This window comes from Eleginops maclovinus, chromosome 7 (assembly GCF_036324505.1).
Source record: "Eleginops maclovinus isolate JMC-PN-2008 ecotype Puerto Natales chromosome 7, JC_Emac_rtc_rv5, whole genome shotgun sequence".
Taxonomy (NCBI): Eukaryota; Metazoa; Chordata; class Actinopteri; order Perciformes; family Eleginopidae; genus Eleginops; species Eleginops maclovinus.
This window is the reverse complement of record NC_086355.1, coordinates 14,273,622-14,300,938: the sequence shown is the minus strand read 5'-3', so window position 1 is coordinate 14,300,938 and position 27,317 is coordinate 14,273,622. Positions and strand designations below refer to the sequence as shown.

At 39.2% G+C, this 27,317-nt stretch overlaps 2 protein-coding genes across 3 annotated transcripts; one reads left to right on the top strand and one right to left on the bottom strand.

Annotated features, from left to right (window-relative positions):
• Nucleotides 1-480: 480 nt before the first annotated feature.
• Nucleotides 481-10,073, top strand: dnajb2 (DnaJ heat shock protein family (Hsp40) member B2). Of its 2 annotated transcripts, XM_063887669.1 has the most exons (11): nucleotides 487-818; nucleotides 2,414-2,511; nucleotides 2,771-2,880; nucleotides 3,403-3,456; nucleotides 3,640-3,756; nucleotides 4,205-4,279; nucleotides 4,510-4,642; nucleotides 5,108-5,178; nucleotides 5,483-5,779; nucleotides 8,859-8,912; nucleotides 9,071-10,073. In XM_063887669.1, the coding sequence occupies exons 2-10, from the start codon at nucleotides 2,447-2,449 to the stop codon at nucleotides 8,885-8,887; spliced, it is 951 nt and encodes a 316-aa protein (XP_063743739.1). In that variant the 5' UTR covers nucleotides 487-818; nucleotides 2,414-2,446; the 3' UTR covers nucleotides 8,888-8,912; nucleotides 9,071-10,073. The 2 variants fall into 2 exon arrangements, with proteins under 2 accessions (XP_063743738.1, XP_063743739.1); XM_063887668.1 differs by lacking the exons at nucleotides 8,859-8,912; nucleotides 9,071-10,073 and having other exon boundaries at nucleotides 481-818; nucleotides 5,483-8,033.
• ptprna (protein tyrosine phosphatase receptor type Na) lies at nucleotides 8,567-27,317 on the bottom strand. Its single transcript, XM_063887667.1, has 24 exons — nucleotides 27,067-27,317; nucleotides 23,931-23,981; nucleotides 20,342-20,452; nucleotides 19,602-19,719; nucleotides 19,304-19,451; nucleotides 18,824-19,019; nucleotides 18,511-18,657; nucleotides 18,219-18,344; nucleotides 17,978-18,012; nucleotides 17,624-17,889; nucleotides 17,395-17,481; nucleotides 17,200-17,279; nucleotides 16,987-17,051; nucleotides 15,209-15,418; nucleotides 14,512-14,778; nucleotides 14,255-14,402; nucleotides 14,055-14,128; nucleotides 13,630-13,707; nucleotides 13,313-13,432; nucleotides 12,622-12,788; nucleotides 11,797-11,850; nucleotides 11,555-11,619; nucleotides 10,913-10,986; nucleotides 8,567-10,795 (listed from the first exon to the last, which is right to left on the bottom strand). The coding sequence occupies exons 1-24, from the start codon at nucleotides 27,140-27,142 to the stop codon at nucleotides 10,724-10,726; spliced, it is 2,835 nt and encodes a 944-aa protein (XP_063743737.1). The 5' UTR covers nucleotides 27,143-27,317; the 3' UTR covers nucleotides 8,567-10,723.

The window sequence follows — 27,317 nt, the reverse complement described above, 5'->3', positions numbered from 1 at the left end:
AGAGTAATGAGATAATTATTGACAATCATTCCAATATTATTTTAAACTTCTTATGCATGGGTGCTTGTACCCAATAATCTATTATTTAATAACATGTATGTAACATTCAAAGTGACTGTGGCTGCCAGATAAATGTAGCCTATTATGTGCTATAAATATATTGAGTTAAAGTATAAACGATAAACTTTAGCACAGCCATGTGGGTAATTTGATTAGCCAACATTGCACCACTCTTTAGTAGCCTAAGCATGTAGCCTATGTAAATGCGTTAGTAGAGTTGGGATGACATTATTTGAAATATATCTGTCCACATACAGTCAATTTGTTCGTATGTCTTACTGAAGTGGTTGGCCATAGTAGGTGAATACCATAAGAAGTGTTACGTTATTGGTAAAGCCACATAGAGCAACAGGCAGCAGACAAGGCAGGGCGGGTCTGAGCACCGTAACGAAAACACTGGCATGTTCCACACGCTCCATTTATCTCCCTCTCTCTCTCAGTGACGTAGCGCGTCAGTTTAGACCAGCAGAGGAGGCAAACAGGGCAGTCTGTCAACTTGTTTTCCCGGTGTGGACGATAGAGTAGACTGCAGAAGCAGAACGGTAGCCTGCACTGCAGTAGACATATTTTGTTGTCAGAGAGTGTTTGTGCCGGGGCGCTGGAGAGGAGGACAAACGGAGGAGGTTGTCCGTGCGGCTGTCAAGAAAACAGGGGGAGCGCATACATACCAGAGGCACAGCTATCATAACTAATTCATTGTCGCTACAGACCGGTGGACAGGCTAACCTGCTAACTAATAAGCCCGAAAGACTCACACGGTAGGTCAATTTAGCTTCGGCTAGTCTTGATAATTTGTGGCTATACACACTGACCATGTACACGTTTTCTAAAGACGTAAAACTTTGCCATAATAGGAAATATGGTGTCAACCGGATTTCCAAATAACGGTGACTGTACCATTAGATTGAATGTAGTTAGACTACTAGAATATAGACAGCACCTCCTTGCAAATCCAAATGCCCGTGTATGTAAGTTTGCCTAGGCCTACTGTCATGTCAGCAGCAGTTGTCAGATGCCATGACTCTAGAAATAACATAGTAATAATACTCGTGTTAGCGCATGGCTGTTCCCGGAGGGCATAGAAAGTTATGTTTAGGTGTTTTACTTCAGTTTGGAAGTCCCCTTCAGCCCCTAAAAGTGGTGAAGTCCACTAATGAGATTGGCATGGTGGTTTGCATGCTGACTAACGTTGGCTATAATGGAACTAATGACTGTACAAAGGTCTTATCAGTTCAAGGGTACATTTAGAAGTAGGCTATTATTAATAAATATTTACAAAAAAGTTCAACGACATACATAATATTGATCTATGATATGTTAGCCTGTGTAGAGCACAAACGAAGTCCTCCATAATGTATTTACATTAAAGTATACATGTTTTGCCTTACAGTAGGGCTACAACGGCTACATCTCATGATTCAGTAAAACCTAGTATAAACCTCTATGGATATGTTGTCACTCCATTGCCAAAATATTTTCATGTAAAAGTTTGAAAAACAAACAAAAACAGTTTAAAATCACTGTTGCTCATTACAGTCCACTGCAATAATGGAGTCTTGTTATAAGTCTTTCATGGATTCATCTCAGATAAGCTACTGACGTTTTTATTCAGTGCTTATTGAGTTTACTTTTACTGTGTTGTCCTCTATCCAAAACATTTTTTTAAAGTTTAGGCCATTGATATGATACATTGGTCATAGTAAAGGCTCTAAATCCTAATGTTGGTGAACTCGTTATTTATCTATTGCTTTAAAGAGCAACTCTTGTCTATGATCATCGCATGTTGGCTTTTGGAAATGTATAATTTACTGGCAAAACACTTATTTTACCCTGCATCAACAGGCAAAAGATCAGTTACAGGCAAAAGATCAGTTGAGGTGAACTTCATTGATTGTAAAGTGAAAGTAAACAGATATCACTGCCACTCCCACATGTTTTTAATTGCTGTGGTAGATAATCCCTCAGCTCACGTTTAACCTGGGCAGAGCATGCTGGGAATAACATGATAACAATAAACAACTTTTATTATAAAAGGTGTACTGGCATAACAGATTTAGCAAAACTAACAGAATACATAATGTATTTGTCAACAATTGCATACTTGCATTCAGAATGATGAACAACAATGTTTACATTACACATTGACTTCTTTAGCCGTTCACTACACGTATGCTGCTCTATATGCCAACTTGACTGCAAATTAAATAAATAAGGAGCATAGAGCTGTTTCTTTCCCTTTTTTGGATTTTAGGAAATACCAGAAATACCGAGGATTTACGAACGTGTTACTTCTAGAGAAAGGAATTTGTAAAAATGAGCCAATCAGAGTTGAGTTTGTTCTGAACTCTTTCAGGGGTCGGTGTGGTGAGGAGTCACAGGGGGCAACATGGTGGATTACTATAACGTCCTAGGAGTGTCAAAAACAGCCTCTCAGGATGACATCAAGAAGGCGTGAGTATCCTGGTGGTCTCTTTCAAGTGTTAGGGCTTACTTAACTGACACAAGTTCTTAACAATACTTACAGTTATTGAAATTATATAAGGAGTTTACCTTCTGCCAGGTTATATTGGCCTCGCAAAATAAGCAGTTTCTTGGTTTTATGCAGTGCAGGGTTTCTTTTATCAGGTTATACCATTCATAGTACAATCATTTTTCTTTCTATGTATATTTTCTGTATGACTTAATGTTTGTGTATTTTTTTCGAGTTCAGGTACAGGAAACTGGCACTGAAATGGCATCCAGACAAAAATCCAGACAACAAGGAGGAAGCAGAGATAAAGTTCAAAGAACTGTCTGAGGCCTATGAAGTCCTATCTGACAGTAAGTCGAGGCATTGTCCATCTTTATATACAGCTACGGAAAAAGACCACTCCAACTTTTTCTTAAATCTTTATCTCTACATGTATGGCAGCCATTTCAGTGTTTGTTGAATTTCACAAGAGAGAAAAATTGTCAGTTGTTTCTAGAATACCAAAAAAAAACATTTAACTCAAGCACAAACCTATAAATAATAAAACAAGAGAAAATTATAATGCTAAAGTGGTCTGTTATTATTTTCCGGGGCTGTATATATATACAGTATATGCGTGTGGGTTGATGCTGTGAGTCATGAGTTGGGAATCTCTTTGAGATAATGTCAGGCTCTTCAAATAGGAACTTCATTCATAGAATCCATGAATCAGTTTCTCTCTCTTCTCACAGCAGTTTGATTTTGTATTCATTTTAATAACTTTAATGTAACGTGTGTGAATGTATAAGGGAAGAGAGTGAAATACATCGGTGTACAGGTAGCTCATACGTTTTTATTTCATTCTTAAACCGTGCTCTGTTCTTCTATTACAGAGAGTAAGCGTGATGCATATGACAGATGTGGAACTGACAGAATGCGACACACAGGTAATTAAAACCCAGCTTGAAATATTAGTGCATCAACTACATGTATGTTCATGCTAACTCAATTTCCTTCACTTCTCTCATGTTGTGGCAACTAATACATTTCCCTCAGTCTATTCTTTCCTCCACTGTTTCACTCTCTTTTCATGCTGCTGACCCCTTGACCTTGTCTACTTCATTTTTCAGGTTCCTCCAACTCAGACTTTTCATCAGATTTCCCAGGTTTCACCTTCACATTCCGCAACCCAGATGATGTGTTCAGAGAGTTTTTTGGCGGCCAGGATCCTTTCGCTAACTTCTTTGGTGAGTCATGCACAATAATCCAATATTAATCCGGATTTATATTAGCATTTGTATTTTTCATATTGAATAAACAAATATTTATATTTTCTGAAAATTAAATTAGGGGGAATCAATACTTCAATCAAAACAATTGGTGTTACATTTTGACAGGTATATTTTTAAGGTTATTTTTTAATTTTTTAGATGGATTCCCTCTAGGCACTGCTAATGACTTTATCCTTTGGCAACATTTCACATTACACATTCTTTCATCATGACACATTTATTAATATTGTACGAATTTGTATATGAAGAGTTTGCTATATGTTTACTTCCTACCCCTCACATTAGAAGATCAAATTGCTTTCGTCAATTCTAACTTCTTAGTTAATTAGCATCAAAACACCTTACTTAAGAGTACAGTATTCAGGCAATAATAAGTGTCACTCTTTCTCTTTCTCTCACCCAGATGACTTCTCATCCTTTGGAGGCATGTCGTCTCGCCTCGGCCCGGGTCGATTCTTTTCTTTCCCTTCAACAGGAGGTAAACAGCTACATGGTGGAAGTTAAATGGCACTACAGTATCCATTATAGAGTATACTTGGACTCTATGATAACTGATTTAAGTTTGTGGTTAAAAGTCGTTGTGACCTCACAAAACAAGTTATTGACCCAGGAATTCATACTCTAGATGTCACAATTTCACTCAATCTTCTCTTCTTTTCACTTCCTTTCTCTTCTGCTTACCCTTCCTGATCACCTGTCAATCTTCAGTCGATTTTACCTCCTTCTCCTCTTCCATGGGTGGTCTGGATGGGATGGACAGCATGGGCGGCGGTATGGGCCACTTCAAGTCAGTTTCTACCTCCACTCGCATCATGAATGGCAAACGCACCACCACCAAGAAGTACGTAACGGGTCCCAAGTAAAGTTACCCCTCCTGGGAAATATATCATTTTCAAATATTTATGGGCTTGCTATTAACTACTGTATGCAATTCATGAACGTGAAACATTGTAGGAAATTATCTGAAACTTATAATGATGTGAAACATATTTTTAAAAAAAGGCAAAAATGGCTCATTTAAATATTCCTTCACTTTCGCCAAACAATGATAGAGAAATTGTTTTTGAAGTATTTATTGGACCCCATCTGTTTTAACTACAGATGGGGTCCAGTAATAACAAGCTGCATGAATATGTGGGAGCAAGTGTTTTCTTAATGTTTGTATATTTTGGCTTGTTTTATGTTTAAATGTTTCTTTCTACTCTCAATGTTTTTCATTTCTGTAAAGCACCTCAACTGTTGAAAAGTGCTTTATAAATAAACTTGCCTTTTCCTACTACTTATTTCTTATTTTTCTTACTTACAGGATAAAGGAGAACGGGCAGGAGAGAACAGAGATTGAGGAGGACGGGGTGTTAAAGAGTGTCCTAATCAATGGTAAAAGAACGCATATTGAATGTGTAAAAAAAGACTAATGTAATCATTTTCATGACTTTGCTTTCTTTAAATTATATTTGTTAATGAATGGTTTTAGTGAATTTGAATGTTTTCAGAAAACAAGTCAAACAGCAATATGGAGGCTGAACATGCTAAATTGCAAACCTTAGATTTTACATTATCTTATCAAAAAGCTTCTAAGTTGAACGTTGGATTTAAAGAAACTATTATATTGGAGCTGTGTGTATTTGTAACTCCATGGTGTGCACATCAACACCTTCGTTCTTGTGTGTGTTGTCTCCAGGTGTGCAGGATGAAATGGCCCTCGCTCTGGAACTGAGCCGGCGAGGGGAACAGTCCCGTCAATCTCCTCAGAAACCCAGAATCCAACACAGACCACCTGCCGAGTGTGACAGACCCCGCCCCAGCCCTCACTCCGCAGCCACACACCGCTCATTCAGCTCCGCCCCATTCTACCACTACGGAGTCGCAGCTGGCAGTGAGGAGGAAGAAGAAGATGAAGATCTGCAGATGGCTTTGGCATGCAGCTTGTCAGAAATGGATGCCAAGCAGAGAGCAACTGCTACCGACTTCATATCAGGTGCCGGGGATGGGGGCGGAGCCATGAAGTGCACAATTGATGGCTCCAAAGTAGGCAGGGTTGTTAAGATTACCCAATTGAATGTGGCTGATGGTGTAGGGCAGGGAGAGGATGGGGGGCAGTTTAAAAAGGGCTCAGGGCCTGGTTCTTGGTCAGAAATGGAGGGAAAGGTTAAAAGCGAACCAGACTTCTCTCCTGAGTCATCCACTACTGCCACCACCACGCCTCTGAGCCAAAGCAGTGAAGAAGAGTTTGCACCTGCCATGAAAAATAGTGACGGCAGCGTGAAAAAGAAAAAGAAGTGCGGCTGTATTATGTGTTAACACAGTGTGTGTGTGTGTGTGTGTGTGTGTGTGTGTGTGTGTGTGTGTGTGTGTGTGTGTGTTTGTGTTTGTAGTGGGATGCCTTAATTTTTATACTAACATCCGCGTTTCTGCTTTAAGCCAGACTCTAATGTAATGTGATTGCCAGACTCAGACAGTGCCTGAACCTATCACAATGCTTTCATGCAGACTCAAAACTAAAAGAGACAGTTAGTCGGCTTTGACATGATGCCAACCCAGACATTTCCATATCCTTTTCCAGTACAGCTGAAAGATCAAATAGAATGCAAAGCAATACAGATGATTTGTGAATGTATGTAAATATGCCAAATGTTTACACAGACTGAAAATAATTTGAGGGTTGAGAGGGATTTAGATGTGGCTAAGTTTGTAGTGATTTAAATACCAGTAAGTGCTGTGTGTTTGTGTGTGTGTGTGTGTGTGTGTGTGTGTGTGTGTGTGTGTGTGTGTGTGTGTGTGTGTGTGGATCAGTTGCGACTATAGAAGCATTTCAATCCGACTCTTGCTAAAGGAATGTATGTCACACTTAGCCCAGTCCAAAACAGTCTTCGGTACTTGAATAACTTTTTAAAAACTTGTTTTTATTAAAAAAGCTCTTTATTGGTCAGCTTATACTGATTTTTAGAATATGCTGTATATAGTGGCAAAAAGATAGATGAAGCAGTCTCACACTTTGCAAACACACCGGCTTTCTAGTCAGAATCACTCAGACCGGCGGCCAAAGTATCATTTAATGAAGTCCAAGCCTTAATACGCTGCAATATCACGACCATATTTGGTCAGATTGCAGATTAGGGTTTGGCAGCACTTTATGAGGCTGAAAGGCACAGTGTACAATATGTACAGCATTAAGACTGATTGTTAATTACAGTCAATATTAATTAGTATATACATCCTTAATATTGGGAACCTTTTGATGCCTTTGCACGATTTGCCTACTTTATATAAATGTTTCCTACTTTAACACCTAAAATGTGCCACGTTAGAAAACATTACGTTTATCAAAGCACAGTTAATGACAAAGCTATACATTAGTGAACAGGAGTGTTGTAAGGTGAGGAGGGGGGAGGAAGTGTGGTTAAGTTCAACTACACTGTGAATGCTTTAAAATGATGTCCCCAATCAACAAATCAATGCTGCGTTTGATTTCCCTTGGACAGGTTTGATCTGTCAAGGAGGTAATGTAGCTGCCTTTTCCTTCCTGTCAACCTGAAGTGAAAACACTAGTTAAAGTATTCTTGTAATAATCTGCCAAACATGTATCTTGAGAGGAGTTGAGAATAATTCTAGATGTGGTTTTTCATCATATCATAACCCCATCTTTGCACCACAGCAAGACATACCTGCATATTATCAGTGTAGTGAATAGGTACTGTGCACCGTCCAGGAGAAGTGACGAAAAACAAACTGCTGACTATGACTGCTGCTGTAGAACTGCTTGTGTGCAGGTGTGTTGTGTGGAGCGACTCTTAGAAAGGAAAACACTACTCTAAATACAAGTATTATGTTAAAGAACACTTTTTTACTGCTGTTCAAAGACATGCCTGTCTCAGTAAGTACCTCAGTGTCTTGTTGCTGGCACTGCCGATATACATAGAGCACAATAAGTGTGTTATTTAGATGTTGCATATTTTTCATGAGTGCTTTCTTTATTTTGTTCTGCATGAGTTTTGCTTCGCTTTAAAGAATAACGCTCATCACTTGCAAAAATGAGGCTCGGCTGAGTTTATCAGTTCTCTTCTCAGTGCTGTTGATGCCCATGGAAAGGGAATGAGAAAGAGGCAGATGCTTTCTCTTATTAAAAAACTCCCTGTATTATTTGTACTACCTTGAACTGCCATGTGTTTTGTTATTTTTATTTTTCAGATTGTTAAAAAGGAAATAACAAATAAAGAGTGACTCAAAGAGGACATTGGAAATATTTGATTTTTTTAAGAACATGGCAGTAATTGTTCTGCCTTTATTTGTCACATATTTCATGCCACATTACTAGTGCACCACCATTATTACTACAACTAACAACCCAACATGAAATCACTGCAGTGCCGCTTTCCCTTTCATTTATATAAACCATGATTCTGGTATTTCTGGATCCCAAAAAAAACGATGAAGAAGCCATTTTACAACAAATGAATTGCAAATATAACAGCATTTAATTGAAGAGCCAAAAGCACTTAATCGGTATGCTCACTTTTGATTTCACTCAGTTGTTTAAATCAATGTCTTATATATCATACTGACCCATATCACACCTCCAAAAGCCTACTTTATCATTACAAGTCTGCCTGTTTCTCACCTGTTTATATTATCTCACCTTATTTTGTGCAAGAGAGTTTTCATGTACTTTCAGGGTGAACTAAGTAGATTTTTAATTGAGAATATTATGTTGATTAAAAAAATGGCATTGAGGAATAATAACTCAAAAAATCAGTTTGTTACAGTAATGTTTTCAAAACCTGTCAAAACAAGATATAGATTTAGAGCTAGCACACATTTAAAATAACCACAAATCCAATGTTATCTCATATTTTGTTCCTGCTGATCACTTTTGTTTCCTTTTTCATTTTGCTACTTCGCTAATGTGCTGGTATCCCCATTTAGTGCCTGCTGCAGTATCAAATACATAGCACATACTATTTTTAAAATCAATGTGACAATCATCTTACAATAGAATTAAGGAGTTAAAGACTTCAGTTGGAAATTTGTTGTCTTACACATCCTGCTCCCTGTTTCAGACTCAGACTTCGAGGCCTTCACAAGCTAACCTGATTGGCTCGTGCTGCCCTGAGGTAAAGACCGGTGTGAACCTGAAGCACCCTGAATGTTGCCCATTAAGCCCTTTGTAGATGATGACATCCAATCATTCTTAGAAGTAGTGTTTATAAAAGGCATCAATATTTGCATTACCGATGAAGTGTAACATTTCCTTGTTCATTTATTCTTACAGGTCAAAGGTCAATTCCCCAAGATGCACTTGTTTCTCTCTGCCCATCATGGCCACTACCTGCTGACACTTAAAAATATTCAAATGTGTGTTATATATGTTTATGAATTGTGTGTTTGAGTGTGTGTACATAGCTCATTGTGGAGCAAGAGACTGGGACGTTTGTATTTTGAATCCTGAGGAAATAGTTTGAATCTTCTCTGCATTAACTGATGTGTCAGCAGAATTGATTGCTGAATTATGCCTGCAGGTGGAAACTGGTAAATGAAACAAGTAGAGAAATGTTACAAAAGAAGACAAAATAAAGCATTTCTTGCTGACTATTCTGCATCAGTCCATATTAGTTTGTAGACTTAAATAAAATATATACACAATGAATATAGAATAATATAGGAATTGAAGATAAATTGTCAAATGTTCTCTTTAAGTTAAAAAATATATACTAATACACTTATTTTTGGCTGTTCCACCCTTTATGCTGCAGGGGGCACTGTGTGTACAGCTCTAAAGGTGCAGGTGTTGATGCATTTATGATACATTTTGAATAAAACATGGATTTTTAATCAAAAGATTAAAATGCATGAGACAAAATGCCTTTTAAATGCAATTTTATCATTTTTTTGGGTATGAAACAAAAAGCACACCTACTTAAAAAAAGGTTGTTGTCAAAATGAGCAAAGAAAGCCTGTCCCTCTGTTGTTAGTTTTTTTTGCTGCGTCACATCACAAATTTATTCAGGTAAAGTCAAAAATACATTTTTTATAGATATTTTCTGTCCGTCTGCTACATGAATAAACACAATCATCAGGATGAATTATTTACATAGATCACAAGTTTGTACACAGAGTAAGACGATGAAGAACCCAGAGTTACTTTGTGTGCAGAAAGAAGGCAAGGTGGACTTTGTGGACAAGGTACATCATCGAAAGAGACCAGGGCTTAAAGCAAACAATCATGTTGTCATGACAAAGACAAGCATCACAAATAAAAACCTGCTTGGAATCAACACACAGTAGCACACAGTATTCTGGTGGACACGTAACAACACACTTAGAGAGTTAAAAAATAAGTCAAACCTCTTAGCAGGATGGATACTTTTGGAAAGGGATTCAACATTATTTTAGTCCAAGAAAAATTGTAATGCTCAACACAACAGCATAACAAACCGTGAGGGATGGTGGAAATCTTCTGTTAATGTTAGATCTTTTGAGGTAATCATGTCATCATGTCGAGTAAGAGGGTAGATTAGGCCAATCTATTATGTTCTTGCACCTTCAAAAGAAGTGTGTTCTATCCTGTCAGGGTGCAGTATATCAGCACGTTTTTATTCTTCGTTGTCATTGGATGGCTTAATTGGTGTCTTATTAGGTAGAATCTTCAGAGAGCAATGATCAAATTGATGCAATTATGACTAACATTTAATCCTTTGGCCATATTTTACATCTTGCAAGTAATCATTTATGAAGTGTTAAAAACCCAGCAAATAAGTCGATGGTAAAATACTGCATGCTGAAGACATGAGCTGTAAGCGCTCCAAGTGTGCTGAAGCAAATTCTTATATACAGTGATGGCCAGACAAACATGGCTGGATGGTACGAGTGTGCCCCTACAAGTATTTCTTTTTGTGCCCATGGATGTCCTCACTGCGCCCTCAGCTCACTGTGGCAGGGCTTTCAAGATGGCGTTCACCTCCTCTGCTACTGCTGTCAGCGCAAACTCAAACTGGTCCTGATAAGAATGAGAGATATGGGGAAAAAAATAGCGGGGTGGAGAGAACGTTTAATTGTAGTGGACTTCTAACTTATAAGTGCTAAAACAGGGACAACACACATAGATATATTGTACCTTGGTGCGGACCAAGCCAGGTCTCTGGTCTCTGATGTGCTCCAGTGCGGCTGCGATGTCAATCTCCTTCACTCCTAACAACAAAGATGGGAAGGGTAAAAACATCAGTACCACAGTTTCTGAAGAATACTCACTGTTTTGTACGACACAAGATACAAGCCAACCCTTTTAGGCTTCTATGGAAAAGGAACATTATTTTGCATCCTGGTATTATTCTGAACATAAACCTTCTGTGTGGTCAGGATAACACAGATTATTTGGTAATGTCTTCATGAACCAAACTAATTTAACCAAAACATTTTTTTCCCGAGCTACGGCAAATCTATAAAACAATATCAATAAACCATACATGTATCCATACCATAGTTTGGAACATTACATTTTAACTGGGTATTGTCCACAGTATTCAATGCATTACACGTCTAATATGTAATGTCAAGCGCTTTGAGCCGTTGGAAAAGCGATAAAATAAATACCATGACTTTTTATTATTATTATATCCCCACCCTCTGTTATCAGTGTACATACTGAGCTGCTGTCAGCAAAACTTGACTTAATTCTACCTTTACACCCAAATGGTGACCCTTTCATAATGTTTAGGTACTAAATGCGTGTTCAAATGTGTGTGTGTGTGTGACTCACCCTTGGCCATGCGGTTCAGCACCATGTCAATGAGGATGTACGCGCCAGTCCGGCTAGTGCCATCGCTGTGAGTGACAGAGATAAAATAGGAAATGCACTGCAATGTAATTCTCCACATTGTGTCACGCCAATCTACTTTCTGCTCCAAACACACAATTAGTCAACTAATAAGTTATATTTTATAATTCTGCAAATCCGGCTGTTTCACAGAAACCTGACAGTCATTAGATTCATGTTTTTACCCGCAGTGAACGATGATTGGGCAGGAACGACCTCTGTAGCATTTATTCACCTTCCTGAAAAGCAGGAACAAGAGACAGCAGAGACGGAAAGGAGAACAAAGAACAGGGAAAGCGCATTAATATAAATGATTCATAGTAAACTTTGTAATCGCAAATAAAACCATGTTCACATATTCAATCAATATACATAAGTGTCAGTCATCGCAACATGCAGCTGTTAATGTCTCTTTTGCAGATTCAGATATTGTTCCAAGTACTAAGAATAAAGCATGGCAGATAAAAGACAGACAAAAAAAAGTCAAATCAAGAATGAAGAAAATGATGTAAGGACAGGAATACATATAAAATGTCATGGGGTGGTGGAGCACATGGTAAAACAGGAAAGAATAGGTGAAAAGGATGCCACAGATTCACTGTCCCTCTTGCAGTAGCCAGTCACACCTGCCAATGCTCATTTTTGTGACTATGCAACTGGAGCCAGAGTACTAGCTGCAAACCACAAAAATGACACTGGGAGGTGTTAAAATACAAACCTATCAACCTGCACACTGGGAGAGAGGGAGAGAGAGAGAGAGCTGATGTGATGGAGAGGATATGAATCACACCATGCACAATGATTCGTTAGAAGAAGAAGAAGAATGTGATGAAGGCGATCAGGAGGAGCCAAACTTGCTGATGTGTTAGGGTACCAGTGAGTCAATGCAATATTACACGCACTGCATCCTTCCCACCTGTTGGCTCCATTTCGTGTTTAATTATTCTGGATATTTTGCTCTTGGGGCACTTCAAGGGAACATGTGGGAGAGTCTACATGTCATTTCTTACCGACGGAAGTCTAAAAGCGGCCTTGTGGAGGTGGGGATGCCGTCAGCTGGCCAGCTCAGCAGGTGAAACTGCGTCAAGGTTCTGGTCTCCTGCGTCTGGACATTTTTCAGGTAGAAGCTACGCACCAGGAAGTCCTTACACCAGATGTGCTCTGACACCAAGTTTACCTGATGAATACAAAGGTATACAAGGGGAAGAGAGACAGGAAGGAATGACAGGTACAGAGGAGGAATGGACAAGAGGGTAAAGGAAATGTGAGCTAACAGATGATACATTTAAACCAAAGTCCTAACCAGGAAAACCATACATGTGAACCTAAAGTTGACTGTAGATACATTGACTACATTTTTTAGACAAAAGGCCTGTTGTAAATACAAATGTGTAAGTAACCTCTCTTAAGTGAATGCACACAATCCAAGATGGAAGTATTGAAAAATTCCAATTTCTGAGTTTGAAATTATTACATTCAATTTTGTAGTTTATGTGATACATCTCTAAAATCTTGAATATATATTATTAACAGTTATCATTAACCTCCTAACATAATCATTTTAAATAAACCTTTTATGACCACAGTTCCAATGCAGAAGGCGATTCCTATTACAATGAATGCTTATTACTGGAAGAGCATATTCAAATACACTAAGCTAAATGTGAATGTGAAGGTTTTGAGCTGCAATAGGAAATTAACCTCATAGATGTGGTAAAGTGATGAGCCCTCATCAGGCCAGTACCGCTCGCACTGTTTCTCTCCATCTTCCACCAGAGCTGTCATCATCACTATCACTGTACAGCCATTCTCCCACACCATCTGCAGGTTGGAGAGACCATACACACACACAAAGGGGATGTAAACACACACTCTGTGAGTAACAAAGGGACAGATTTTCTTGCAGATGGACTAAATGGTCCAATGGCCTACATTGTTTCAATTTGTCAGTGAACAGCAAGTATATAGTCTAATTTGGGAGTAAGACAGAAAAAGAACTTGGGAGGGACTGAACTAACCTGCCAGAAATCAGCAACAGTGTGAGCCATTGGTCCCTGTGTGGCGATGTAAGATGGCTGGCGTGGGTCATGGTCAAACTATTGGTTAAAAAAGGAAAGGAAGAGAAGAGATTTTAAAGGTTGTTCCTTCTGAGGATTCTAATGCTTCAAAATATGTCCTTGGCTTCTTGTCAGGGATCTAATTTTACAGATTACACTTGAATTAGGTTTTAGTGTTTGTATGCTGATAGAGAGACAGGCATTAGAATTGCAGATTGAAACACAGAATTAAACTGTAGGACACACCAAAAAAGAACTGTGCTTCAACTATTTCTTTTCTGTTGTAACAAAGACTTTTATGCAAAACTCATTACAATGAACAGAACACTTTGTAATAAACCTCAGTTTAAATATAAACATAGGTCTAGGACATTAGGACTCCTTACAATGAGGCTGGCATTGATATAGTCTTGTTTATTGGAGTTAACTTCAGGCTTCAACTTCACCCGAGTGTGATCATCTGTAAAAGAGAGGTCAAGAATGAGTCACTTAATGAATCACTAAGCAGGGTGATCTATGATAGATCTTGCCACTCCATCACAGAGAAAGAGAGGACATAAACAGAGTGACACATTGATGAACTTACAGGGGATGGATTCAGGGTGTCTGTTTTTGTCCATGTTGCTCGGAGCTTGAGCTACAGTTATTGAACAGGGATCGGCCTGGTATGAGCACAAAGCCTCCCACTCCCTCTGGAGACGGTCCTTATTACGCAGGTGATCCTCCATATAAGCCTGACGGAGAGATGAGAGGGAAATAACATGTAGGAGGTTGTTAGCGGCAAAGGAGAAAGAGGATTTCTTTTTCTACATAGGAAGTACATTTACACTCTGATTGACTCACCAGTATCATGTGACCAGTAGAGATGTCCATGTTGGACTGGGCAGGCTCTTCGCTCCAGGACGGGGTGGAGCTGTGGGTGGAGGACGGGCTGTGCTGGGGACCGTCGCTGAACTGAGAGGAAACACTGCTGACGCGTGAAGTGTCTGTACCCCTCCGGCCGCCGGCACCTGTGCCAATGGCAGAACCCGCCATGCCGCCGCTCACTCCAGCCATACAGTCCTGCCGGGACAGGGAGGATTTGGACGCCATGTGCTGCCGACAGAGCTCCTGGAGGAAAGTAGGGAGAGGAAGTGGTAGAAAAGTAAAAAAAAAAAAGGTTGTTAATTTATACCATGGCAGCAGCTATGTATTGTGACCAATATCATTATTTGTATTCTGCTTAATATAAGAGACATTTCTGCAAACAATATAATGCTTTTACTATGAAATTTATATGCTATTTTTCACTTATTGTGTTATTGATAACATGTACATACTTAGCCATTTTCGCCCCCCTGACTTTACCTGCACTCTGCTGTTGTAATATTGCAGATTTCCCTGTTGCGGGACTAATATAGGATTTCCAATTCTTATTCTGATTCTAAATTATTTAAATGACTGCCCTTTTGACCACACATAACATGTTTTTTTTCATTTCTCCATGAAATGCTGGAAAACTATACAAAAAGACATTTCCAATCATCTTTAATTTTCTTACCTGGTAGTCAAAGTGTGTTTCTGCTCCTCCCTCTGGCCCCAGTCCAAGCTTGCCATTGGCCACTTGTTGAGCATAGTGCCTGAAGCAAGCTACAGCCATAGCCAATACCAGCACACCTCCAACGACTGCCATGGAAACAAGGGTGATGACTGTGCCACTGGAGCCTTGGGAAACCCTGGTTACCTGAGGGAGACCGCGTGCATCTATCCTCTAGGAAAAACACATCATAAAGAGCATGGAGTAGGCTATTGGCAGGAAACATATTCCCCAAAGTGCTATCTTCCTTTATTGACACACATCTGCCATTTAAGAGTAGTCAATCTCAGCTAAGCTACCTCTGGGATTCTGCCCCCAGCACCGGCACTAAAGGTCACTCATTTCATAATAACCATTTCTTTTATGTAACTGTACATGACAGCAAGGTGCGCTCGGTGAGTTTAATGTTGACGTTTAGAGACAGAGGTCTCAGAAGTCAAGGTAGTATGAACCAGGGAGTCGTTAAACAGACACCAATGTGTCATTCTACCTCTTCCTCATCTTCTCTTTTCTTTTTCAAAACGGTTTTCATCATGTTGCAACAGCAGAATTCAAAGCAAAATAAAACGTCTCCTGAAATGAAAATCACCGCCTATCTTTTTATTACAAAGATATTTGCTCACTGTTGATGAGTGTGAGTCTAATACTTAAATCAGTATACATATCACGCTGTCATTTGAATTTAATTAATGGATGAATTAACAAGTATAGCCAGCATATTCCATGAATGCATAAGCAGGAGATTTACAATATCTCTGCAGCCCAGAATTGTATTGTTTTTTGTGTGTGTTATGTTTCTATTTATGCTAAAATGGCCTTTTCTTTTCAATTCAACAAAGTTAGAGATGAAGGCAATGATTCAGAGATCTGAAATCACCAGTGACTGTTGCCATAGCACCTGGGATACAGGAGTCACAGTAGGGGGTTGGAGTAGGAGATGAAGCACCATGGCAACAAGTGCGGTGACGTTTATGAGGTGTAGACTTGCTGATTTGTTCTGACCACTTGCCCTCCAGGTGGACAACACTCAGAGGGGCATACGCACGCAGAAAAACACCCACACACAGTATAAGAGCTGGGTGTAATGGTGGATGGAAAACTGAATGTACTGCCTGTGTGCTGCATCACAGAACAGTACATTGCTCGTATTAAAATCTTTAAATCTTTAAAGGTGGAAGAAAGTATGAACACAATAAAATGAACTAAACTTACAATAAAAACAATAAACAGCACCACATCTATGTACATATCTACAGTATAAATGCCATGAACAAGAATACCCAAGAGAAAATGATCTAGATCATTTAGACTGTACCACAATACATTACAGTAGTACTGTGTTTGATTTGTACTGGGTATTCTCAACACCAACACACCCAGTTGTGTATCCAAACCGTACAAGCAGCCATTTCATCGTACCAGCAACATGATCTGATGCAAAGGACTTAACATCTATGGGAAACAGAATCAAGCCATTCTAAGACAGCCATGAATAGAATCGATCCATTAGCTGGTGGTCTGTTGGGAGTCTAAGTTGACACTGGCAAGTCGGATCATCTGTCAAGATAGGGTCCATTAATTATTAGATTTAAATGAGATGGTAAGGATAGCAGAGAAATGATTATATCTCTGTTGCCTTGACAACTGCTTCATGTGTTCCTGTTAGCAGAGGTTTACAAAGGGACATTTCCTTCAGTGGCAAATGGAGTTTATGTGTGTGTGTGTGTGTGTGTATCGCATACCTCTCCTACACCGGTCTGTTTAATCTTCAGGCCTGTTTCAGACTCCAGGAAGCTCTTTTCAGAGACTGTTGGGGGGGAAAAACAAACAACAGTGTGAAAAAATAGCAGGTTTAGTGAGATTATTTTAGGAATTTCTAGGACACAACACCAAAATAAGCCTTTACACTGTCACTATCTTGTGTGTTGGTGTTTGTGTGTGTTTTCGAGCCTCACCAGCTTTGGCAGCCATGTCTGCAGCCGTCATGTTGTGTTCATTCTGGCGGATACGAAACGTCAGAGCAGGGCCCACCACACTGCAGATATAAAACCACAGGGACACAAATGGTGGATGCTTCTTATTGTTTAGAGTTAAATAATAAAAATGTACTACGCTCTCACACACAGATACACACTTTACAGGGGTTTTACCTGATGTTGATGAAGCTGCTGGTTGTCAGGTGTATCTTGTCAGCCAGTAGCTCCAACAGCTTGACTCCATCATACAAACTCAGAGGACTATGATTGAAAAAACATGATTAAGCTTCTTTAAAACATTTTTATTAAATGTCCTATTATGCTCATGGCTCAACAGGAGGTAGCATGTTTTTATCAGATTATTTTCAATAGAATGAAGAGCTGAATTTTAATGAAAGCTTACCTTTGGTTGGTGACGATGTACCCATACTGCTCCTTGGCTCCTGTACCCTCAACCAGTGGCAGCCCCTGCTCCTTCGAGCCTTTTCCAGCTTCAGCAGGAGCGGCCTGCGGGGGCAGGGAGGTAGAAGGGGGCAGGTGGAGGCTCTTGGCTGGTGATGTAGCTGAAACTGAAGCAGAGGACGGCGCTGGAGGGGCATCAGGGGGACCAGGAACTGGGACAGGCTTTGCCGGCTTCTGGGCCACACTGTCTGTTTTTAACAGCTGCATCTGAGAGGGAATGATAGTAAACCTGTCAGTGAAAGAAAAAAGTCTATGATTGATTTTTGTGAACGCTGCTGAATGTAGGCTGACTTACCTCCTTGAGGGTGATGAGATCTTTCTCCATTGGATCTGTGTTAAGACAGATAAACAGATAAACAAAACAATATAAGCAATTTAAGTATGTTTTTATTCTTAACATCTATTCCTTCATAAACTTTATACAGATATAAGCTCAATATTATAACTCCACTAACCCACTTTTATGTTTACAGTATAGCAAGGGGATAAGGGACTCAGTATTACTGTTTCTCAATTTGAGATAATTGAAAGACTACCTGTTTTGTCTTTGGCCTGCATCAGCTGCAGAATGAGGGCTAGCTTGTACAGCTGCTCTTGACTGAGCTCTCTGGGGTCGACTCCGTACCTCTGCAAGACTCCAGACATCCTCTGCAGAAGTCCATCTATGACAGGATAGCAAAATTAGCAATACCTCTACACTGTCCAATTCAGATAATCAAATGGATGTTCTAATCACATACACTGTGTGTAAGAACTTTGCTATTTTTTCTTTCTGTGACACATCATGTAAATTCAATTTAAGTGCAATTAAGTTTCCTTTTCCCTCACCACTGTTTCCAGTGCTGATTTCCTGAGGAACCTTTTTGTTCTGCGGTACTTGCTGTCGGCCAGCAGTACCAAGTCTCTCCTCTAGGGTGTAGTCTTCTACATAATCCACTGGCACCTCCAGTTCCAAGTCCTCATAGTAAGGCAGAGCTGCTCAAAGCATTATACAGTAAGTTATGATGGTAAAATTAATCGTTTGGGCATAAAGTTGCTTACAGTTTAGCAAAAAAACTCTAGATGACAGTTTTTTTAGCGAGAAAAATATGTAGTTTAATGTTTTCATTGTTCTTAAGCAGCTATATAGCCCAGTGTTTACCTGCAGGAGCCATGGCAGCGGCCCCTCGGTGGCGATAAGAGGGCTGTGCAGACGCCATGTAGAGAGAAAATGCTTCCTGTAACATCTGCCTGTCACGCTCTCGCTCTCTCTGATTTGCCTGGGACCTTGACGAGGGGCGGGCATATCCATTTCCTGCTCCTATGAGGGATCTCTCCACTTCGTCTTGATATCTATGCTGCAATCAGGAGATGTATCCAATGATTTAGTACTGTGTGCATGCATAGATGGGAAGTTTAAGATAATAACTTTTTTATGTTCTTCATATGTATTTGTGTTTTCTCTCCTTTGTTAGTAATAATCTAACACATTTTTTTATCTAATAAACACAATTATATTGTTCTAGGATGATCTTCATTGTGTTTAATTCTAGATTATGATGTACTTTTTCATTTAAGTTTGGAATTGATCCGTGATCTGTGACACCTGCTGTTGGATTTGTATGCCTGTGTGTAGCTGTACCTGGTGGTATGTGTATGGGTCCATGGAGGCTGACTGCATTCGTAGCGGGGTTTGAGGAGGCTCGACAATCATGTAGTCCAAATAGTTGCCACCAGGAGGTGCCTTGCCAGACTTAGAACTGTGGTGGTGGGGGCTGTTCTGTTTGGAACTGGCAACCCAGAGAGAAACCAAAAGAGGAATAGAATCAGTTGAAAGGAGGGAAGGATAGAATTTAGGAGTCCATCCTATGACACATTTGTTGTGTGTAAAATGTACATGTATAGCTTAATATCTTAATATGTAAATGGAGGGCACTTACTGAGACGAAACAGAAGAGGATGAAGCAGAGTTTGGCTTAGAAGGATGGGTCGTATGGGGAACTCTCTTCAGCTCCTTTGATAAAATATACTGGGTGATGTCATCTTGCCAGGAAAAACCTGAAAACACACACACACACACACACACACACACACACACACACACACACACACACACACACACACACACACACACACACACACACACACACACACACACACACACACACAGCAATTAAAGAAACTGAGAGGGAGAGTGGAAGGCTATGGTGTGAGTGGAGGAGAAGGAGATAAAGATTCCCTGAAATCGATTCTGTTTTCTAGGAATGTGTTGAAGTGCCTATGTAATTAACAGATGTCTTCCTGTACACTGTAGGCCTGAAACTGTGCTGTATGACTTTGTGTTTAGTGCTAAAATACTAACATGATAAATGAAAGTGCTAAAAATGGTAAACATCAAGCCAGTTTAACATCAACATTTTAGCATTGTCATTTGGAGCATGTTAGCATGCCATCAAAGCACAGCTGTATCTAAATATTGCCTCACTAAGTATTAGTTTAGAATCTTAGTCTTGTTTAAAAGTGTTTATTTTTGTGTTGGCTTTTATTCTTATTAGACTGATAGCAAACTGAAATTCAAATATTGCCAATAGACCATAATTCTCATAGAAATTGGTCAAAATTAGCCACGATTTTGACAAGTCAAAAATTGCTCGGGGAAGATGTTCATGTGTAATCTCACCTTTTACCATGAGCTGTTTTAGGACTTCCTGCATCCTCTTTAGAACAGGAACTGTAACCTGGTACTGGACCAGGTCCTGCTTAGAGCTGAGGCACTGACCGAACAGCCCATCTGGAATGAAAAAACACATAAACAAATTAAGCCCTTATTTTTGCCTGTAAAAGTATGTAGTGATTTGATTTTTAATGTTACTTCTGGACTTCTTTACAGTTTCCGTAAAATATTTCAGTGATGTTGCCCTAAAGGTACACTTCAGTATTTTCTAATATTACCGGTAATTCTTATGCCCACAATGCAGTAGCCCACAGCCGTGAGTCATAGTTTTAAAGTGCAGCCTACACACTTACACTGGCTGTCACCACTTTGGATGAGGTTGTACCACTGCCAGTGCGTGTGCTTCAGAACTGTTCCTTTGAAACAGTTAATGACACCATGGCAGCCACATGGCAACGGAAATAACGATAGCATTTGCTCAGTGTTATTGTCTCTGAAATCTCCTCATAATACGATCATGAATGTATCCCTATTTGAACACATACATAAATGAAGGACTTTGCCAAGTGAGTACAGTATGTCAACCTTAGCCCACACAATTACATGCACAAACCAGAAACAGTGATTTATGAGTCTGATGGATTTAAACGGTTAATCCCTTCTATACATACATCTGACATTTGTTATACACAGTAAAAAAGACAGGGATGAGACAATTCAAGCAGTTCATGGTGGATAATTCCAAACATACCAAGTGTAATTGTTCAGCATTGGATTAAAAATAATTCAGGAGGAAAAAGTAATCCACAACAAAGTGAATGCTAAAGAGTGAGAATCTCAAATGTCTTTTAAATAAAAAACCTCAGTGAGCGAATAAATAATGGAACCTCTGGACAAAAATATTGTCAAACTGCGATGAGACAAAGCAGAGCAGACTACGTATTATCTGGCGCAATGATGAGTCACCACACTGGCTAAATCCCACACATCCCAACCTGCCACAATGAAACTGTGAATTGCTAAACAGAGCAGACTGTGTACAGCTTATTTTCTGCCACTTAATGTATTGGAGAGTAAGGAAACAGACATATCTTTACATTGTTTCTGTTTTGCTGAGTGAACGCCTTTCAGGTGCGAAATCAGGTTAATATCATAGCATTGTGTTTGAACCAAGTTGATCCTTGACAGTCTGAAAAGATGTACAGATAAAATCTTTCAAACCCCATATTGTAAATCAAATTACAAATAGTTATTGTTGACGCTGTGATATGACCCAGGATATTGTATCCAGGCAATGAATTGCACTGGGAGGGTAGAAATACAGTAGCTCTTGTTCTGATGGGGAACTGACTTATGACAGAGAGAAGAGGAACATGAGGAGGAGTAATGGAAGATGAATGGAGCAAATGGCACAGTTTGATTGGATTGGGACTATTTCTGGAGCTTGGGTTATTTCTGTGAAGGGGACACACAATAGTGTTCAGCATTCAGCAACGGGGGATCTCTGTTACTGTTATGTGAGAGAAATGCAATATTTGGCTCAGACTATAAACAATATTTGAATGAAATGAAGGGTTGAGTAAGCCCCATGAAGACAAGTATGTGTATTCACATGAAAGCAGTGGCAAACAAAATAGGGACGTAAGGAAAATGGTTTATTTATGATGCTTACTTTTTTAGTTGAAATCTATTTCTGTTGATGACACCAACCCTCTCCTCATCTCAGGGATTGCCCATTTACTTGTGTGGAGCACCCTGATAAAATGTGCATGAGCTGCAGCTGGGCAGTTTTTACAGACTTTTCCAGGGGCCTAGCCATTTTCCCGAGAGCGGGCCTGCCTCGAGGAGTACCTGGTTGACAGTGTGCTACATGTGCACACAAAACCCCAATGATACTTATTCTGATTAACAAAGGCTAAACACTCGACAGGCATAATGGGGGGTTGCCTGCAACAACAACATAAACCTTGGTCCATATATGACCCTACACAGCACCCCAAGCAGGCGAGCAACACACACCTCTACCTCTGACAGTCTTTAAGAGGGGTGAAAACAGGGGGAGAGGGAGCACTGTGTCCAACACTGTACACTTCTTCTACCAAATGTGTGTTGTGTTGGAATAGAGCCAAGATAGGTGCCAGCCACACATCCTCTCACAAACAAATTAAACAACTGCTAAGAGCATCTAAATAAGTAATACATTTTTCCTATAGTGACAGGCAGCAATGCATAATAGGCCTTTAACTCCTAAAACACCTATTTAATTACTCTTGAAAGGGAAATTGTGAAGGCACCGCCGCCTTCACAAAACCTTTGAGGAAGCCATATAATGAGCTTGCCTCTCTGTCTGTTATGGATAGATTTTAAATTGAACTTTCAGTTTTAATCACTTTTATTTCCAAGCTAAACTAGAAGGCACCTGATCAGTGTGTACATAACCCAATACAACAGTCATCAAGCTCTGGGAGTGATGAAGCAGTTGGATTTATATATTGCAATACAATTATTGCTGAATTTGCATCTGAGAAAGAAAACAAAAATAACCATTCATAAAAATAAACACCAAGTAGCTGTCTTGTGAAATGAGACGGGCTGCGTTGAAAACCAGGCATTTAACGATGTAGCGGGTCTGTATTTTCTGTGAAGGAGTCCAGATCAGAAAACGCTGAGGGTGAAACATGTCTAACAACAAGTACAAATATTAATTTATAGACAGTGGTCACTGATTCATTCTTCAGTACCATATTTGCAAAAGGGCACTATACCGTCAATGAACACACAGACATATGGTGCCCGTAATAAACAAAGAAAGGAGGTGTACATTATTTGAATAGGATGCTTGCAGTAAGTTAATGAAAAAAAAAAAAAGCATTCATATTTTCCATTGATCGTTCTGTTGCTGCTATTTCTGTCATGCTCTTAAAACACCTCTTTGTATTCTTTATCTCAATTCAACACAAGCACTGCTTAAGTGTTAGAGACAGGGAGACCTGCATGTATCTCTGGAGATGGTGACGGATATGCTGCCTGTGGACTTCCACCTACAAGCTAAAGAATTAGGTCAATTAATATTTTTTGGTGTGTAACAGATGTTTTCAGCTTATCTTGCATCTCTTAAAGAGATACCGAGTCAGATAGAGACAGAGGGTTCATCATACTCAAAACCTCTGAGATTTTTTTCTCTCAGACCCACAGGCGTCCGTAAATACAGCCCTGCTCCTGAGCTGCATGAGCACTAAACCATTTAGTATTCAGTCCAATGGCTGTTCGTGTGCGTAAATGCAATCTCCACAGAGAAGTGCGTAAGCGTGCGTCAGTGACTCATCACTGTATTGCCACAACAACTGTGGGGGTGTCGACCTCACAATGATGTCAGTGTTGCTATGGAAACAGTCGAGCAGGGGAGGGGCTTGGCTAAAGACGAGGAAAGGGAGAGGGGCAGGTGACGTTGAGAGATAGACAAACGAGGCTGAGAGAGGATGTAAAGGATCAAAAAGTAGACTGTCATAAAAGTTTAATGTTTGAGTTCAAGAGAGAGTTTGTTTTGATTTAGTATGTGTGTGTGTGTGTGTGTGTGTGTATGTGTTTCACTCACCATCAGAGCAGAACTGATCCCTTGTGCACAGTTTCCTTTCAAACAGGCAACCTACGGTAGGATGACAAAGAGAGAGCTAATAGGTACTCAAATCTTCAAAATCTTTCAAAGCAATATCCATGGCAACAACAGCTTTATCTCATATTTAAAAGGTTGAAATGAGAACACAGGAATGTCAGAGTAATCCTGGCTTACTCAATATAATCAGTTTCAAAGGCAGCCCACTTATCAAGACATATATAATTGCACAAGGACATTTTAAAAGGCCCTGCAATAAACCTGTAACATTGGAAAAAATTGAAATACAAATGTTCTTATTTTTGCTTGGACAATTTTGCTCTTGCATAGCCTATCAGTGCTCTTACAAATATATTTAATAAGCATGACTGAAGATAACACGTTCACCTCCTGATTTGAAATAATTTTTTTGACCTATATTGTTATGCTGATTTGGTGTGCAATTGAACAGTGTTGTCAGTCGAAGTTTAATACCGCCTTTGCATTTTATTTTTAGCTGTTTCACAAATTTTTGATTCAGGCTTGTGAGTAAGACCTTAGAGGGTTCAGCAGTGTGGGAAGGAGCAGGTGGCTGACGATATATAGGAATGTAATAGGGCAAAATATGCATGGGTTATTCTGTCTCTGTTCACTCCTTTTTAACGTCACGGTTCACTTTGTGCCTGTTCTGTTCAAAGTGTATGGAGGAAAAGACAAATGTATCCCAAATGATCATACCATAATGCTAAAAATGGCAGATGAGAAGCTGGTAAACAAACAGAAACTTTGATACAGAAAATGGAAAACAACTTCCTTTATTTTAAAAGAAAAAAATAATCAGAAACAAACAACAGTTTGAATGACTCACCTTTACTTTCTTTGAAGAGAAACACACACTGGCAAATACACATTTCTCACACAGAGCACTGTGCAAGTGAGTATTGTGTTTCTTTAATGCCTTTTTAAGTTTTAATCCATGAAGCTATATTTAAGGATTTAAGACACAAACATAAAGGAACCACAATGTTGACAATATATTGCATGTGAATGCTAATCTTAATCATTAGAACTAATTGGCTGGCCAGGAAAAGACGACTAACAACCTTTGACCTTAAACCAATGGGAAAAATACTTTTCTAACTAATACAATTAGTTTCTATTTCTTAGTCAAATGTTAGTGTCCTGAACACGCAGATTTTTCTAATTGCAATTTTGCTAAGAAGGTAACATTAAGGTAGCAACATTAACATAAATATTTGTTTGTATTAAATTAAAATAGAGAAATATTAACCCTCTCATGTCAAAAAGGATCCAATTGATTTCTTACGTTTTTAAGAAAATATTTCAGTGGAAGCCTGAACGATTGTACGGGGTTTCATAGCAACAGGACATCCGCCCTTAAAAAAAATGTCAGGTCTTACAAAAACCTCCTACTGCGTGTGTGGGGACGGTCAGTCGGTCGTATGGATGGATGGCTAATCAGATGAACAGATGGATGGATGCTTGTGTGAAAGAGCAGAAGTGGAAGAAAAGAGGCGTTAATGGATGAGTGGACAAAGGGAAGCAACAGTGACGGCTGGTTTCTCTCCACGGTGCTGAAATCTCAGGCACTTGCAGAATGGCTTCCCATTGTGCTGTCCTTTGTTATTGTTAGCTTGGAAAAAATAACCTTTATACTTTCTCAGGTTTTCAATCAATGATGTACATGTTTTAATGGCAAACAGCACAGAAAGTCTATTTTACAATTATTGTATGTTCAGCTATGCTTGTTTTTATGGATGTACAGAAGTTTGAGAAATTGCATACATTATCGTACCTTTGATATTCCCATTAACTGCCTTGTATCACATTTAGGTGAACAAATAATCATACTTAAAAGATAAGTAAGTAATAAAAAAAGTAATACGATTTGCAATTTATGCCTCAAATTATTTATATGACCGCACAGCACAATGTGGAAGGATGGAAATCCTTCTGTTCTAACAAAATCATGCTGACTTGTTTTTGCCAGAAAAAACCTGAGGGAGAGAAAAATAATTATTGGCCTTTCTCAAAGTCAGAAATACTCACTGAAAACATTTTACAAATATCCCCCTCTACATGTCAGACAGTCAGAAAGCAATACAACGATCCATGGGAAAAGCACTGTTTAGCTGGTGTAACAATCCACTTGTTGCATCAATAACTATTTATTCCAGTTTATTGCATCAATCTACAAGAAAAGAAAAATAATGTCATTACTTTTTCTTAAGCAATAATCAATATGAATTAGTCAAGCTGAAACTGCTCCTGCTGCCAATGAGAAGATTAATAACATTAACAGCTACACCTGCTGCTGTCAATGCCCTTTTTTGCTGCTGAGGGTGAAATGTTAGGGCGAAGCTGTTCAGCCATCAGTTAACACAATTTTCAATGTAGGAAACATTTCCATTTCACTACTAAAATTCAATTATCAAAATAGAATCTATCCTAACAAATACTATGTTTGATTTCAACTATCTTTAGTGTTAGATCAAAGAAAAAAAGTGACAATTGTGTTTTATCCATTATTTTGTGTTTTAAACCTAATTCTGCGTCTACTTTTCGAAATGTTCTTCAGTCTAATTCATGGACCCCTTACTGTATTTGATGACTTTCTTCCTGAGTTTTTAAGACAACAAATAAAACACAATGCAATTTAAAGCATAAGATAGTGGCATAACATTGATCATTATTTTCTAAAATGTTCCAAGGCTCTAAAGAAAAAGAAATAACAACAATTAGTGAAATCAGTTGTTCTCCTCCCTTACAATCTTTGCATCCTTCATCTCTCATCTTCCTCAGTTTAATCATATTATCCCCATTTACACACATAGCCAACCAAACTTTGGCAAATCATTTACAGTTAAATTCACTTAATTTTGGTCGAAATACACAAAAAACAGCTTTCTCTAAATGTCTGAGCCAGAAATATTACACGACATTTAGAGCTATGCCACAGGGGACAAAGTATCCTAGAGTAGTAGCATATGAGACAACCGTGATGTCATTAGCTACTTAAAAACACCATGTACCTGTGGGAATATTATAGGAATATGACCGTGATTTTCTGAAAAGGAGCGTGCCATTATCTGCATTATCACCATCTCCATCATCTTACCGTATTTATCTGAGGTTCCGGGGTGGTACAGCACGGTTAGGAGGAGCAGAGCCCGCCATGGTTTAAGGTGTTGCATGATCCTCTGAAGCCTCCCAGCAGCGGAGGTAATGCAGAGAGAAAGATGCGGAGTCCCTTTTGCTTTGGTCCTCAATTTTAAATCCCCATCATTTTGACGACTGCTCCCATTGCACCCTAGATGCAAATGTGACCGAAAACTATAAGTGAAAAAAAACGAGTTCTTCCCAGTGAAA